Genomic DNA, 15,085 nt, shown 5'->3' on the forward strand with positions numbered 1-15,085 from the left:
GCATGTTCAGCTCTCAGTGAGAGTGGCCTATTGAATTCGAGAATTCAGTTAAAGTCACAAAACTCTATTTCCTTCGTCACTCCAAAAAAAAAATAAAAATGCACACACACACAAATGACAACAATGTATACTATTATTGTAAAACTTTTTGTTTTATAATCTACGATGATTCTTCTTGTCAGTTTTGATTGATGAAAAAGAAATTAGGTCAAAACAATTATCTTCTAGTTGTTTTAATGAAAATGTCAGCATATTAAAAAATGTTAAAATTACTAGTGTTGGTTTTATGACTTTCGGACAGTCAACAGCTGGCCAACACAACCGTTAGAATAATGAGTATATCGAAAAAATATGGATGGAATATAGAGAATAAAAATTTGTTGTACTACTCAAATTGCTTGTCCCCTCTCCATGGATGGGGAATATATTTAATTATTTATATAATTTTTAGGCTAAGAGGCTTACAAGGAATAGAAATCATAGATTATCTCATATTGAGTGTCTTTGTTACATTGGGTATAAAGAGCTCAATTCTTATTGCATTATGAATAATAAACTCAATCATTATTACACTACTAACTTAATCCTTATTACATTACGAATACTAAGCTCAATTATTATTAAACTCCTAAGTTGCTCCGTACTGTGTATCCTTCTTGGGCTTCCTTAATCCAGTTACTTTCTTGGACCGGTCCATGTGGCCCTAGCCCTTTTAGTTGACTTGTTCGATCAATCAGCCCAATATACCATCCATCAATTAGTTTACAAAATATTCTTACAAAATATTCTTAAGGCACAAAAAGTTTACTTTTAATACTCCTCAAAAATTATAAATTGAATTATGTTATGAAAGGAGAAAAGTTTACAAGCAACAACATGATAAATTACATAGCGTATAGAGAGAAAGGAGAAATTTCTTATTCATATCTTCAAATGGTACATCTTACAAATGAAATATATGAGCCTATTATAGGCAACAAACTTGACTCTTCAATTCTTATCCTCCATATAAATAAGTTCATATGTTTCATTTGTAAGATGTATCCTTTGAAAATATGAATAAGAAATCTCTCCCTTCTCTTTGTCACATATCCTTGTCATCCACTGCTTCCAATAGCTCAGCTCGCCGCCGGAGAACCTTACAGAGAGTATAGAGAAAAGGAAGAGATGTCTTATTCATATCTTTAGGAGGTACATCTTACAAATGAAACATATGAACCTATTTACATACAAGAACATTGACTCTTCAATACTACTTTAACAGACACTGATCATTCATTTATTCAAAAGTACAAAAATTAAAATAATGACCACACATTAATAAAATATTCATAGCAAATTAAACAATTTTAAAATCAATATTTAATTAAAGAATACCCATACAACCAAGAATTTGTGAAGATCCGAACCTGAAAAGAACCCGCCACCATTGACCCGCACCCGACCCAATTGTTACGCCGCAGTGCCCCACTCTCACTTTGTCAGGACTTAGGATCCATTTCATCGGACCTCAGCGATCAGGTACAAATGATGCTGCATTCACTAAAGAGATGGAGAATCCCGCCGTCCGGCATTTTGATCGGACTGACTAGGCGGTGGATATGCACCGACGGGGGAACAACCGTGATGAGCTTCGGCGATGGAAGCCACGGGGCTTTGGGCCTGCCGATGTCCATACCGGGCTTAGGCTCCGACGCCTACGAGCCTACTCCCGTTCCAGGCCTCCCACGTGATGTCACCGGCATCGCCGCCGGCCATTTCCACTCCCTCGCCGTCACTCGTGAGGGCCATGTTTATGCCTGGGGCCGTAACACCGAAGGTCAGCTCGGTCGTGATCGTATTTCTCCTAGGTACCTCTCTTTCTCTATCTATCTAATCCATGAATGTGCATTTTGCTAATTATTGAAGAATGAGACATTTTTAGGTTTTTTTTTGTGGGTGAAATACTGTTTATTGCTCTGAATATTCAATAGCTTGTTTTGTGATTCGAGAAAATAAACCAAAGTATCTAGTTTGAGGTGAATAAGATATCTGAGAACTTCCACTTTGCAATCTTGAACAGGTTTTGCTAAACTTATGGCCTTGAACTAAAGCATCAGAGAAATCCAAATTCTACTGGTTCAAAATTGTAAAGAAAATTTTCATTAATGGTGGATGCTTCCTCTTTTTCTATTTGTTATTTAGCTTTGGCAGCATTGTGCATGATATTTGCTTAAACACTGTTCCTTTGAGTAGACTGCAGTACTAACACTGGAATCCTTCTATTTTCTTTGTTGAAATGGCTGCAGAGAGACATGGAATGAACCAAAGAGGGTAGAAGGGCTAGAAAAAGTGAGAGTTCGAGCTGCGTTTGCCTCAGGTGTTGTGTCTGCTGCCCTTGGAGAAGATGGATCTCTGTGGGTCTGGGGAAGTTCCAAACGGGGGCAGCTAGGGCTAGGGGAAGGAATAACCGAAACTGTTGTACCCACCAGGGTTGAAACACTACTTGGAGAATATATAGTTAAGGTGGCCCTCCAATCATGCTTAAAGATGGAAATTTTAGTAATCCGTCTGTGTTATATCGCACTGTTGTTTTGAGTTGATTTGATATTTGCAGGTATCACTTGGTTGGGGGCATGCTCTAGCAATGACTAGAAGTGGGAAATTGTTTGGCTGGGGATACTATGCAGATGGTAGAATAGGGAAGATTGGGAAAGAGTTGGAGATCTCCCCACTGGAATCTAATTCATCTGAATTTAAATCAGTGGAAGCTGCCGAGCAGTCAGTCTTGGAAGCCATGGAGAAGGAAAAAGATATGCCTACTATATGGAATCCTGGTTTGGTTGAGGAGCTACAAGGTTTGAAAGTTGAAGATGTGGCTTGTGGGCTTGACCACTCTTTGGTTGTTTGCAGTAAGTCATGGTTTTCATTTACCAGTTGGCATATGCAAGCATGATGCATATAAGTTTTTGCTCAGACAAGTTTGGATTTTTGAGTTTCAGGTGATGGCACTCTGTTTAGTGGTGGAAGCAATGCATATGGGCAGTTAGGCAGGACAAATCAAGATTTGGGGATGCAGCCTGTTGACATAGGTTTACGTACCCTAAACATAGCTTCAGGTTTAGGACACTCTTTGGCTGTTTGCGAAGTTCCCTCATCAGAAGGACCAAAAGTTTTTTCATGGGGATGGAACCAAAGTTGTCAACTTGGCAGGCGAGGTCCAGGCCACATTCCTCAGCAGGTCGAGGGGCTGGATGGTGAGATACCAAAATTGGTTTCAGCAGGACGTGCACATTCCCTTGTTCTCACGGCTAAGAATGAAGTTTGGGCGTGGGGCTGTGGTAAAAATGGGAGACTAGGATTGTGCAGTTCAGCAGATGAATCTGAACCCATGTTAGTTGACTTTTCTCAAGGTTTTGAGGCTTGGGAAGCCATGGCTGGCTTAGATCATAGTCTTGTTCTTGGGAAAATCATATGTTAGATCAAATCTACAAGAATCTCAATTGTTAATTTCAATACATAGTTGCATTTCAAAACCGAACAGCTACTTTAACTGTTTGACTTGGCTAAAATTGATCAAACAGCTAAAAATTGTATACCAAACAAGGCAAATCTCACGCAGTAGTGACAATATTCACAGCCAAGGCACTGTACTAGAGAAATATCTCTAACCAAACCCGCAATCCCCTTGTCTGAGCAATCAAGCATCATAATTCAAATTGAGCAAATGCAAGCAGAAAAGTGATAGAAAATTGACACAAGACACCAAAGATGACTAACATTCAACTATTCAAGTTTCACAATGGCACAGCCCACATTTGCAGACAGAACACTGACACCGGACTCAAGAGGAAGAAGCAGTTCTACAAATAATGGTGCAATTTAAAATATAAGTACTGTACGTAATAGCGGCATTACATGCTTAATAAGTATTGACATCTCCTTATTCACTAAGTGAGACACTTGACACCTTCCATATCAACTTCTCCAGTGTATCTCCAAACCATGAGTATCAGCGTGCTTCATATTGCACAACTGCACCATAACAAAGCAGTCTCTGATTAAGCAACAAAACTGAGGAAAACTTTTATATCACTTGGATACACACAAGTCACAGAAAATTCCATTCAACAAAACTTTAAAATCTTTACAATTCAAAAAGAGGATCACTTTTTCTGAAAATCCAACATGAAAGAGAATCCTCATCCCAGCTATTTCCAAAAAGAATGAAACAGTAAGGGAATTATATCCAATGGACAACCCGTAATTAATGAATAGGATAGATGGATTGTCACACAAATTAAAGAATAGCATTCTAGGAGTAGCACATAGAGAAGAAGTGTGCAATATGCATAGGCTCCATAAAGTTTAAAGAGAAGATGCCAAATTGGGTGCCAACCATCCCTACACACCTCAAACCCAAGGATCAATATCTTTGTATAGTTTTCCAACAAAGATGAAGCTGGAATCTTCTCAATGAAGACCAAACACTTTCTCAAGTAGGCCCAAATTACCGAGACTAAAGTAATATACCATAAGCTCTTATTGGGATAGATTAGTCAAAAAAATATTTACAGTATGCTGTATGCCCCAGAGAAGACTGTGAAACTACCAAATAATCTAAGCTACCTAGTAATATATCAACCACAAAAAAACAAGCATAGAACTATAGTAACAACTAATAACTAGGGGACAACTCAGCCATGTTGGTTAACCACAAGGTTCAAAGTTCAACAGCCTATTGGACAACCTTCTCAGGCTTTTTGCCGGCTACGGTCAGGGTTTACCCAGGGTGCACCCTTGCCCAAGTGGCTGGGTTTCCCACGTCACCCAAACTAATAACCACGTGAAAATCGAGAATATTGCTCATTATACACTCTACAAGGGAAAACAATCAAGACTAAGACAGGAAGACGGACTTTTAAGATGAAACAAAGATTGAGAAATTTGATAAACTGAAAACTAAGCAAAGGCTTACTTCTGCGGGTTCGCTTCTTGTAGAGAATACGGTAACCGCATTCACGGCACTGAATCACGTCTCCCTGCTTCAGTGTGTTCTCTTGACCACAATCTGCACACGCATAATCTCACGTCAACGATCAATCATCAAAACCAAAACCTAGAAAACAAAGAGACGTATTTATATATTTATATAGATATAAGAAGGGAATACCTCCACAGATGTAGCTGACGGGTTCCGGTTGAGCATCCATCGACTCCAATGCGCAGCGCTCGCTACAGTAATAGTTTTGACACAGCCAAACTGGAAGGAGGGTTTAGGGCTTCCGCCATATTTTATAACCCACGAGGAAAAGAGGCGGGTCAATTAGTCGGTAAAATTAATTAAATATTTAATTTCAACCTTTCAAAAAAAAATTTAATTTCAAATTAATTCAGTTAACCAACTAAATTAATTGAAATTCATAACGACTTAAATTATACTGACGTAAATAATTTGTTCAACCAAACTGAAATGGGCAAATTATACCATAGAGTATTAAATCATGGTTTACCTTGCATTGTAAACTCTAATCTAAAAATAATTTTTAAATTCTGTATATGGCTTGGATTGAAAGACCCAAACATGGCATAATCATCTTAGGATTATAAAACTCTAGCCGCGGAAACATATTTCACTTCTTAAACCCGACGGTTTTCGCGAATTCAAGAAGTTGGAGACTCGTGATGGATAAATACGCACAAGGATTACCCGTAGAAACTCAAAATGTATAATTGATGTATAATTATATCATCGAAAGGTCAAATGTCCCTTAAAAAAAGTAAGGGCGAAATGTCCTTAGAAATAGTAATGGTCAAATGTCCGATCATTCTAACGTCCTATGATAATTTGGAGTGGATAAACCCAACCTACTAAAGCCATATCGACTTCTCAAGATTCAACTTATGAAAACAGAGTTAATATAGTTGGAGTAGTCATTGTAAGACCTAGAAAAAAAAAAAAAGGAACAATGAAGACAATTAGAGTGCCTAATCCGGTTTACTAGTGCATGAATCTTGTTATAGAAGTATAGAACCTTATAAATACATTGTAATTATTGTCCAAGTGATAAATCATATTCAAACACATTCTCTTTACTACAAATATAAAACATTCAATAGCAAGAATAATCAACTTCTTGTTTACTATATTTATCTTCTTTATTCAGATTTAATGAGCTTACTTGTATTTTAATTAATTCCACCACATAATACATATAATATGAGTAGAGTATATATTTTGGTGATTTTTTTTATTAATTTAGTGAAAATCAAAATTGAAAATTTAATGGCTAGACTTAATTTGATAAGATTAAATGTGTCAAAATTGAAATCATGAACTAAATGTGAAATTTAAAATCAATACTATATTCGAAAAACCAAAAATAATACTTAGTATTAACTCGAGTAATATGTAAAAGCAAGTTTACAGAATAACTAGTTCGTCCTGGTTTATTTTTAAAAATCCGTACAATTTCAGAATCTCAACATAAGAATCTATATGAAAATCAATAGCAGGCTACATGGTATTATTATCTGGCAAACATGAAAAAAAAAATAGTGGGAAACAAAATCCATTTGCAGACTACACTTTTCTTCAAAACATTCAGCTAACAGTATGGCAAACATTGAAGAAGCTACAACCACGACGAAGAAAGCAAACGATTCCCTTCTCTAGCTCAATGGAAGGGCTCAACGTGTTTCCAGATCCACTGCAAATTTGAATCCAGCTGACCAGGCAATTCTCGTTTAAAGACCTATTTGCAGATCAAGGCATGCATGCAATATGTCAAAGGTTGATTAACGGTAACCAAGAGGAAGCACATAAGCATATAGGCATTGGGGCTTTTGACTGATAGGCTTAACCGGAACATGAGTATCATATTATGTTCATTGGCTTTGAAGTGCAAGAGTATCACATTCATAAATAATGTTCATTGGGGTTCAAGTAGCTACTTGAGCCAGGGTTTCATAGTATTCCTATTGCCTAGTTGTGTGGAGTTTCAGAGGAAAAGATTTATAATGGCCAGTTATAAACCCCTCTATAACCTATGACCTCAGGGCTCAGGCTTGAGGTAAAGGTTTAACCTTGAAGAGTGAGCCCATTCCAGTTGGTGTTCTTCATTTTGGTTATTAGTTATTACTCTGGGATGCCTGGGAATGTCAAGATAGGCCCTACAAGTCTACAACCTACCCGGGTATGCCCTTAGGGGCCGATTTCAAGTTGGAAACCGGTGCTTGAAAGACAATGAGAAAAACTGTCAAACTTAGAGGCAATATCTTTTAGATCAACTCTCATCAAACCTTGACTAGGTGGAATTCCCACTTACATCTCTCTTTTTTTTTTTTTTTGTATAATGACAGAAACCCGAAACCACTACCCGAGGTGTGCACTAAGTAAACCCTGCCTTGTGACTCTAACTGGCAAAGGACCACAAGGTGGTAAACCACTCTAGGTTGTTGCCCATAGCTGATAGGCTCAAACCAAGAAGGCCAATAAGCCGCTCCCACTGAGAGTCGAACTTGTAACCTTGTAGTTACTAAGTCAACAAACTGACCAACTTGGACATCTCTCTTTGATAAGACTATGGAATCACCTGGATTTGTGGGTATACCAGCCCTACATGGCTACATCTATTGAAAACCAAAAGTATATCCCTCCAATATATATGTTAATATAATTTCAAAATACACAAGCTGATGGGTCAAAGAAATTATAGCAGCAAACACAAATACCAGGTTTTGAAGTCACTTGGGATTCACAATTAGCTAGGCCCATGACTTCTGCTAGCACAGAGTTTCCGACCAGCAGCTAGATGATCATCCTGCACAAGAAAGTCAAATCAAATGTGGTGCAAAGGAATCAAAGCGTCAAGAAAATGCTAACAAGGAGAACAAGAAAAATAACAAGATGAAAGAATTACTCTTAGTTCAGAAAAGAAACTGGAATGTGTTCTATAAAATTTCCTTTGAATAGAAAATAAAGAAATAGCTATCTGCAGAATGATGCCAGGAAATAATAAAATGCATTTTCTTAAAACTTCTGCAGGTAGCACATTTAACATAGCAGTTGTTCAGGAGTGTACAAGGCTCCATGATCACCATCTAACAAGGCTGTGAATAATTACAAGACAATTGGATTATTAAGACTAGGATGGAGATTCGAATACCTTATACAGAGAAGCAGCTGATTCAGATTCCACTGTCTGGATTGGAATATTGGCGAGTGATTGGAAAGAGTTTAAAGCATCTAAAGTTAGCTGCCAGCCACAGAGAGCAAGACCACCAGCAGTGGAACTGGAATCACTGCTATTACAGCAGCCAGCTGCAGCAACATTTCCATTGACCCAAGGGCAGAAAGAGTTATGGTGCTTAATTGGATCAAACTCCACACCTTCATAGCTTTCTCCATTGGGAGGCGCTACAGAACAATTCTTAACAAATATATCAAAATGAAACTATTTAAATAGGAAAGTGCACTGAAATAAAAAATGGCAATATTACCTGTCCCATTTGCAACCAAATAACCAGATTCCACATATTCAGCATCTTCAGTAGCCAGCGCATTAGCAGCCTGGGTAACTTCTCCCTTGGATACTTCATAAGCAGAGCATAAAACAGCATTGCAAGAAAGAGAGGGATGTGCACTACTATCAGGTGCCAAGTGCATGTTGCTATTCTTCTCACCGCTTTCAACTGATTCTTCCTTGGCTGAGCCAACAATTTTTGAACCACTATCAGCCCCAGCCCTTCCCACAGAGCGAGATGTTAGATCTTGGCTATCGCCATGAGGATCTTCACGGTCCATTTCCTCAGGAACATAGTCACCAGTTATTCCAGGATTGGCACCAAAATCACCAGTTTGACCCTGGTTTTCAGTGATTCCAGCAATTTGTTCCACATCACCAACAACACTATCTACTCTATGTACAGCAGCATCCACTCCATGAATTCCAGCTTCATGACTAACCACCATGCCTATACTTCCTCCACTAATTCCAAAACTAGGTCCATCCCTCCCACAAGCAGTTGCTGTATCTGCATTTAATACTTCCTCATCATTCGTGCTACTAACACCCATTTCATCAGTACACCTAGCAACAGCAAGGCAGGCACTCTGTTGTGCTTGATTACTATAATTCAAGTCAGATGTCTCAATTGGATCTGAGTTTTTTACACCTGATGTTGAAGGGAAATGGGCATCATCAAGATCTCCTGGATAATTTTCAACACTTTCCATTGAATCATCATCTGCACTATGAACGGTGTCCATAGCAATAACAGATGAAGCATGAGTCAAATCCCTTGTAGATGGGACAGAAACCATCTGTTCATGACCTTGGTTTAAAGGATCATCTCTCTGATCATCCATTCCAACCTCAAAACCAAGTGTCAGGCTAGGACCTGCACCAAATGAATCTTTGGCATGCGAAAAGTGAGAGGTTTCATGAGGATCTGATTCACGGGCACGTTTTGAAGGACCAGCTGAGTACTGACTACCATCATTAACCTCATCTCCATCACGATCTGTCACGGTTCCCTCAACACTATTTGCTTGATGTACCACCAACTGTGGCCTGTCAATGGTGCTTCCACCCTCCTCCAAATTGCGCTTGCGAGAGCTAGGACCCCGAGACTCATATGAAGTTGCATGGTCACCAACTTCACTGCTAGAAGGTTGACCCACCACTAAATCTCTTCTTTTATGCACATTAGGGAATTGGTTAGGAACATCTCTGTGCAACTTTGAAGAGGACACTCCTCCTGCCATTGCAAGATTAAGATCTACTGCATTATTTGATAATGACCTTCTCTCATCTGTTGCAGCTTCATCATGGCCCTCAGTCTTGTCCTTTTCCATACCATCACTAGCAACCCATCCACCTATTCCACTTGCTGCACTTACACCTCTCGTCAATGCCATTTTTTTGCTTGTTTCTGGAATATCAATGCTATTTGGAGCAAAGCAAGCAGGACGAGAAGCAATGAGGAAGTCCCAAATTCTCACTGTAGCACCACACAAACTACAATCCAGCAAAGGCAACCTAGATTCACCTTTAGACTTGGGACCCAGTACTTCAATTTTACTAGAATCCTTTTTGTTTGAAATAGGCAATACCTTCTTGCCACGGACAAGATCATGATGTTTTGTGGGACCAGTTGAATACCCATTCCTCGCTGACTGAGCTGAATGCTCTTCACAATCTTGAACATTTCGAAGCCACCTTGGTTCCCATCCACAAAGGCTTATCAGCTTTTGAGCCTAAATAGCAATTACAAGTGAAAAACAGTTACCAACAGAAAAGAAAATAGAAACCAGTAGAAGATGGAAACATAACACCTACACGTGAGTATATAAAGAAGACATTTTCACTGGTGTTTTCAACTCCAGAAATGACCTCTGGCCTAAAGACATGTTCAACACCGCCAAAAACATGTGGTTGAGCTAGAAAGCGGTCAATTTCTGAACCTCTAGAAACTTGCATATGCTCAACTGCAGATGCAGCCACTACAGGAAGGGACGGAAACTGAAACAATCCATCACAACGGTCCCTATAACCACCTATTAGGGCTGATGGTGGGGTAGGGGGGAACTGGACCAAGCTTTCTGCACAGCTGTTTCCTCTCCATGGACAAGTGACCTTATGCCCTTCATCAAGTTTTTTTCCAAACTCTTCACCGGCACTATCAGCTATAAAGGAGAATGAGTTGATTAGAACAAAAGGTATTTAAAAATAAATTAAAAAAATCAAACAAAATAAAACATGCCGGCAACCTTTAAGCTACATAACATAAGGTAAATGATTATAATCTAAGTATAGACAATACAAGAGGTACACAAAGTGTGCACTTGGTGGCACCAGATATCATAGTTGAAACACTACATTTCAAAAAGTGGGAAATTTTTCATGTGCCTCAAATAGTCAAATGGCCCCAAATAAGACAATTTTCATAATATCCAACAAATATCTGATCTCAGTGCTGAGCGGTCATCAAGTTAACTTTAATAAGAATGAGTAATCAAAACATTTTCGCTTTCCAGCAAAATAAACTTTTCCCATGTTGCTAATTATTTCCTGAATATTATACTATTCAAGGAGTTATATGTCCATTAAGTTTATAGAATGATCTCAATTCTAAGAAAAGAGTTCTGAGCCCAGTTCTCTAAAAGCAATTAAACAGTCAAAATAAACAATAGCACTAGTAACAATTAACAGTGCAATCACCTTCAGAAAGAGTCCATACAGCTGAACAAATAAACATCAAATTTGCTCCACATGACTCACACTCAATCTTATCAGCATCCACATTTATCCAGCCCCTTCTGGCACAGGCAAGAGAATTTGCAGCCTGCCAAAGATTGTACAAAAAGCAGCAAAGTGAAATTGCAGGAAATTTGAATTAAGCATGACAAGCTCTCTATTTTAGCACATTTCACATCCTACTAAAATGATAAGAAAGAAGCCTAGCATTTAAAACTTTTAAAGGCAGGTGCAGCAAGGTGAATTAGTATCACAAAGCAGAGGCCTTGAAAAGACAAGTACTTGGCAACCAAACAACAAAAAGACAGACAAAAACCATAATTTATGGAATACTTCTGCAAAGTTGTTTCTAAGTAATTTCCAAAAATGAGGAGAAAAGAAACAAGGAAATACTCCATTACAGTAAGAAAAAAGCAATAACCAACTCTAACTGATTCTTTCTATTTCTGATAGGCAAAATCAAGGCCACTGCAGACATTGTAGAGGAATATAACTTACTAGGAAGTAGGAACAATATCTCTATTATAAATAAAACAATTTTTCTAGCAATATTTGAAAATTTCTGTGAATAATGAACATCATAAAGATGTGGGACTGTCCTTGTATTAAAGGTTTATCTTTGTTAGCAATTACTACCTCTATCCCATTTTATGTGCCAAGTTTAGTTAATGAGGCTTGACTCAAATTATTCACAATTCAATTTTTTGTAACACTTAGTTTAGTGTTAGTATATGAAATTTATATATTTGGAAACAACATCAAAAAGTACTATAAAATACAAAGGCTGAATTTAAAAACTATTAAACAATGTTAAAGAAAATAGACAAAGAAAAAAGAGTTAATTTGACCAATGAATACTCCGTAATAAATAAAACATGTAAAATGGAACACGGAGTAGCATATACTATCCTTGCAGCTCAAATTTTCCCTGCATGTTAGGTTTGAAGGTTTCTCTCTTTGATGGGGAAATATGTCACTTATGGGTCCACTGCCCATTACCAGCCTAGCCCACAATTTTCAAAACTCAACCTCCACCATTACACCACCTCCTCCTGAAAGAGAGGCCAGGTGATGGCCCATTTGTCACTCATGTAAAAGTATTACAAATATTTCACATAATTTATTAGGCAACAAAATTGAGCTATACCTTCCAAGTTGAGCAGTATTAATTCAATATCATATTTGAGTAATTACAGTTACCTACCATTCTACCAAACCAACAAAGCCTGACAGACAAAAGTGGATGTGACAGGTTGCATTGTTGAGATAACCTAAAGCAAGTGATTGAAATAACTTTGATAAATAACAAAAGTAAATCCAAGCTCAAATTTAGACCTTAGGCTTTCCAAACCAGGCTGTGGGTTTGAATGTTGACAGCCGCCTCAACAGATCACCCCTTTCCCATGGTCTACATGAAGGCTGTGACGATCCAAGAGCAGAACCACCAGCACTTGTGCTTAAAGAAGTCTGACTGGGATGTGAACCAATACGAGAAAGAGAACCTGCTTTTGAACCCTGTTCTTGTGCCACCCCGTCTGTGCTGCCAATGTTTGTTGGAACAGCATAAGAAGATGCCCCAACAGAACTGAAAAGACAAAATTATACATCACACTAATGCCATCCAAGTAATTAAAACAAGTGGAATAAAGTTAATAACTGTAACATCTTAGCAAGTACAGTACGAATTTTAAACAGAAATAAGCCAACCAAAATTCGAAATTCAGTTTCCAGTTGACAAATTTCCCCCTGTTCACTCCTACAGTCCTACCCTATTAAGCCCCTATTAACAATGAATTAAAACAAAGAAATAACACATATGACCGAAAAGGATGGAGCATTATCCTGAAACTGAACAACTAAACAACTAAACAATAACCTAAAAGAAATTGATCAAGAAATATTCAAATCCGTAAAATGAGGGCAAAATCATTGAACATAATTGAAAGGTAGGGTTTATGCTAATTGCCGGTGCGGATCACCTGGTTGGGCGGGCGGGGGTGGGCGGAGGCGAGGAAGAATTGGGTCGCAACCGAGGATCGGCGGAGGAGCTTATAGCTTCTTCCTTCATCATTATCCTTGCTCAATCTCTCTTCGAGCTCTTGCTGGTTGTCCTAGTCTTGCAGTGTTGTGTCGCGCAATGACTTGTATGTATTCTATGTATGTATTGCTTTGTTCGTGAGCGCAGTGAAGTGATAGTGTGTCGTCATGTACATCATACACGCGATTCAGGTGAGGTGAGTTGAGATGAGATGAGAATTGAGATGCCTTTAACCAGATAAGTTGACCACAGCTTGGACTGCACAGTGAGATAGATAGATGAAAAGCTCGAAATTACATAACAACACTAGTGAAGGTTGTCCGGCTGTTAAGCCTGTTAGCTTACTAATTACAAATTTTAAAATTGACCATCAATAAAAGCAGCCTAATTGTTTTAAATTTGATTATCAATAAAAGCAGCCTAATTGTTGATTTAATCCCTCTTAGTTTTAAAATATATTTGTCGATATATATTTTAAAATATAATATAATATTTGTATATACATATACAGGGTGAGGTTTTATAAGAACCAACGTCTCTATGAGTTTATGAGAACTAATCTCATTTATTAAAAAGATAAATCTATGGATGATATTAATTGGAAATTAAAAACGCGCGTGTATAACATGATATGAAGTAGAAAAATAATCTCAAACTGTCAATAAAAGAAATTTAAGTCGTGTGTACCACACTCTTTTTAAAATTGATCCACTACCTCTAGATGGTGATAGGAGCATTATACTCTCAATCTCTCATGATAAAAATATATTGCAACGAAGCACTCAAATATAATACTTTTAGTGAATTTAAATAAAGTGAGTACTGCCAAAGACCTTGGGTCTAGTGGCACCCGGTTGCACTCCCACATGGGAGGGGGTGGGTTCTCGCCTCAGTGGATGTGATATTGGTTCTTTATGTGTGCTTCATTTGGTTGAGAAAGTAACTATGAACATATACTACATTGTAACATTATCTTTAATAGTGAGGTCAGTTTTTGTAAGTGTGATTAGGAAAGATTGAGAAAAATTGGAGGGGATGAAAAAACAAAACAAATTTGATTTTTTTTAAATTAAAAAAAAAATATGTCAGGCGCGCGTGGCGGGCGCCATTGTTGCAACCCACGCAAACAGCCGATAGTGCAAATCAAATCCCAAAATGAATATGAAAAGGCATGACTTGTGTGTATTTGCGGCTTGCAAACACTAATACCATTTGAAATTTGGCAGCCCATTTGCTAAAATGTCGAACAATTTTTCACTGTAAACATGTTCGCGAACATTAGTAAACGAACACTGACCGAGCTTGTCTGCGAACATTATTAAACGAACACAAACGAGTTTGTTCACGATCTCTTAGCAAGCGAGCTTATAACTGTTCAAACTCTGTTCGTTTATTAACCAAGCTCTATATTTTGTTTGTTTACATTAATAAATGAACACAAACGAACGCTTACCGAACACGAACGCAAGTAGTTTGTCGAAAGCTATGTTCGCTAACACCCCTAGTGGGTGGTGGGTGAGTGAGGGGTGGTGAGTGGTGGTGGTGGTGGTTTGGTGGGGAATGGTGAGTGGTGTAGGGGTAGTGGTGGGAGTGGTGGTGGTGGAGATGGTGGTGGGGTGGCGACGACGGCGGCATGAGCGATTGGCTGCTCCACTGCTGCAAACGAAAAATGACTTCCCCAAAAAAAGGGAAGTCATTTTTTCAAAAAATCACCTCTATTTTCCATTGACTACATCCTTATTTTCCATTGACTACATCCCTATTTTCCGTTGACTTCCATTTTTCCATCTAGCCAAACACTGAAAAG

At 38.2% G+C, this 15,085-nt stretch overlaps 2 protein-coding genes across 2 annotated transcripts; one reads left to right on the top strand and one right to left on the bottom strand.

Moving 5' to 3' along the window:
- Window positions 1–949: 949 nt before the first annotated feature.
- LOC116011369 (ultraviolet-B receptor UVR8) lies at window positions 950–3,562 on the top strand. Its single transcript, XM_031250928.1, has 4 exons — window positions 950–1,850; window positions 2,289–2,505; window positions 2,597–2,891; window positions 2,982–3,562. The coding sequence occupies exons 1-4, from the start codon at window positions 1,528–1,530 to the stop codon at window positions 3,458–3,460; spliced, it is 1,314 nt and encodes a 437-aa protein (XP_031106788.1). The 5' UTR covers window positions 950–1,527; the 3' UTR covers window positions 3,461–3,562.
- Window positions 3,563–6,350: 2,788 nt separating this feature from the next.
- On the bottom strand, window positions 6,351–13,564 carry LOC116009979. The gene is made up of 8 exons (XM_031249209.1): window positions 13,220–13,564; window positions 12,576–12,825; window positions 11,205–11,328; window positions 10,323–10,669; window positions 8,482–10,240; window positions 8,148–8,398; window positions 7,714–7,802; window positions 6,351–6,734 (listed from the first exon to the last, which is right to left on the bottom strand). Exons 1-7 carry the CDS (start codon window positions 13,309–13,311, stop codon window positions 7,743–7,745), a joined length of 2,883 nt encoding a protein of 960 aa, XP_031105069.1. The 5' UTR covers window positions 13,312–13,564; the 3' UTR covers window positions 6,351–6,734; window positions 7,714–7,742.
- Between the last annotated feature and the right edge of the window lie 1,521 nt (window positions 13,565–15,085).

The sequence above is a fragment of the Ipomoea triloba genome, chromosome 2 (assembly GCF_003576645.1).
Source record: "Ipomoea triloba cultivar NCNSP0323 chromosome 2, ASM357664v1".
NCBI lineage: Eukaryota > Viridiplantae > Streptophyta > Magnoliopsida > Solanales > Convolvulaceae > Ipomoea > Ipomoea triloba.

What these genes read in the sequence shown, in the direction of transcription:
- LOC116011369 (XM_031250928.1), top strand. Translation starts at nt 1,528, where the DNA reads ATGATGCTGCATTCACTAAAGAGATGGAGAATCCCGCCGTCCGGCATT. An exon ending in TTGGAGAATATATAGTTAAG is followed by an intron (nt 2,506 to 2,596) that starts GTGGCCCTCCAA and finishes TGATATTTGCAG; the next exon opens with GTATCACTTGGTTGGGGGCA. An exon ending in CCACTCTTTGGTTGTTTGCA is followed by an intron (nt 2,892 to 2,981) that starts GTAAGTCATGGT and finishes TTTGAGTTTCAG; the next exon opens with GTGATGGCACTCTGTTTAGT.
- LOC116009979 (XM_031249209.1), bottom strand. Translation starts at nt 13,311, where the DNA reads ATGATGAAGGAAGAAGCTATAAGCTCCTCCGCCGATCCTCGGTTGCGA. An exon ending in CCTGGTTTGGAAAGCCTAAG is followed by an intron (nt 11,329 to 12,575) that starts GTCTAAATTTGA and finishes AATCTTTGGCAG; the next exon opens with GCTGCAAATTCTCTTGCCTG. An exon ending in TGTATGGACTCTTTCTGAAG is followed by an intron (nt 10,670 to 11,204) that starts GTGATTGCACTG and finishes TCTCCTTTATAG; the next exon opens with CTGATAGTGCCGGTGAAGAG.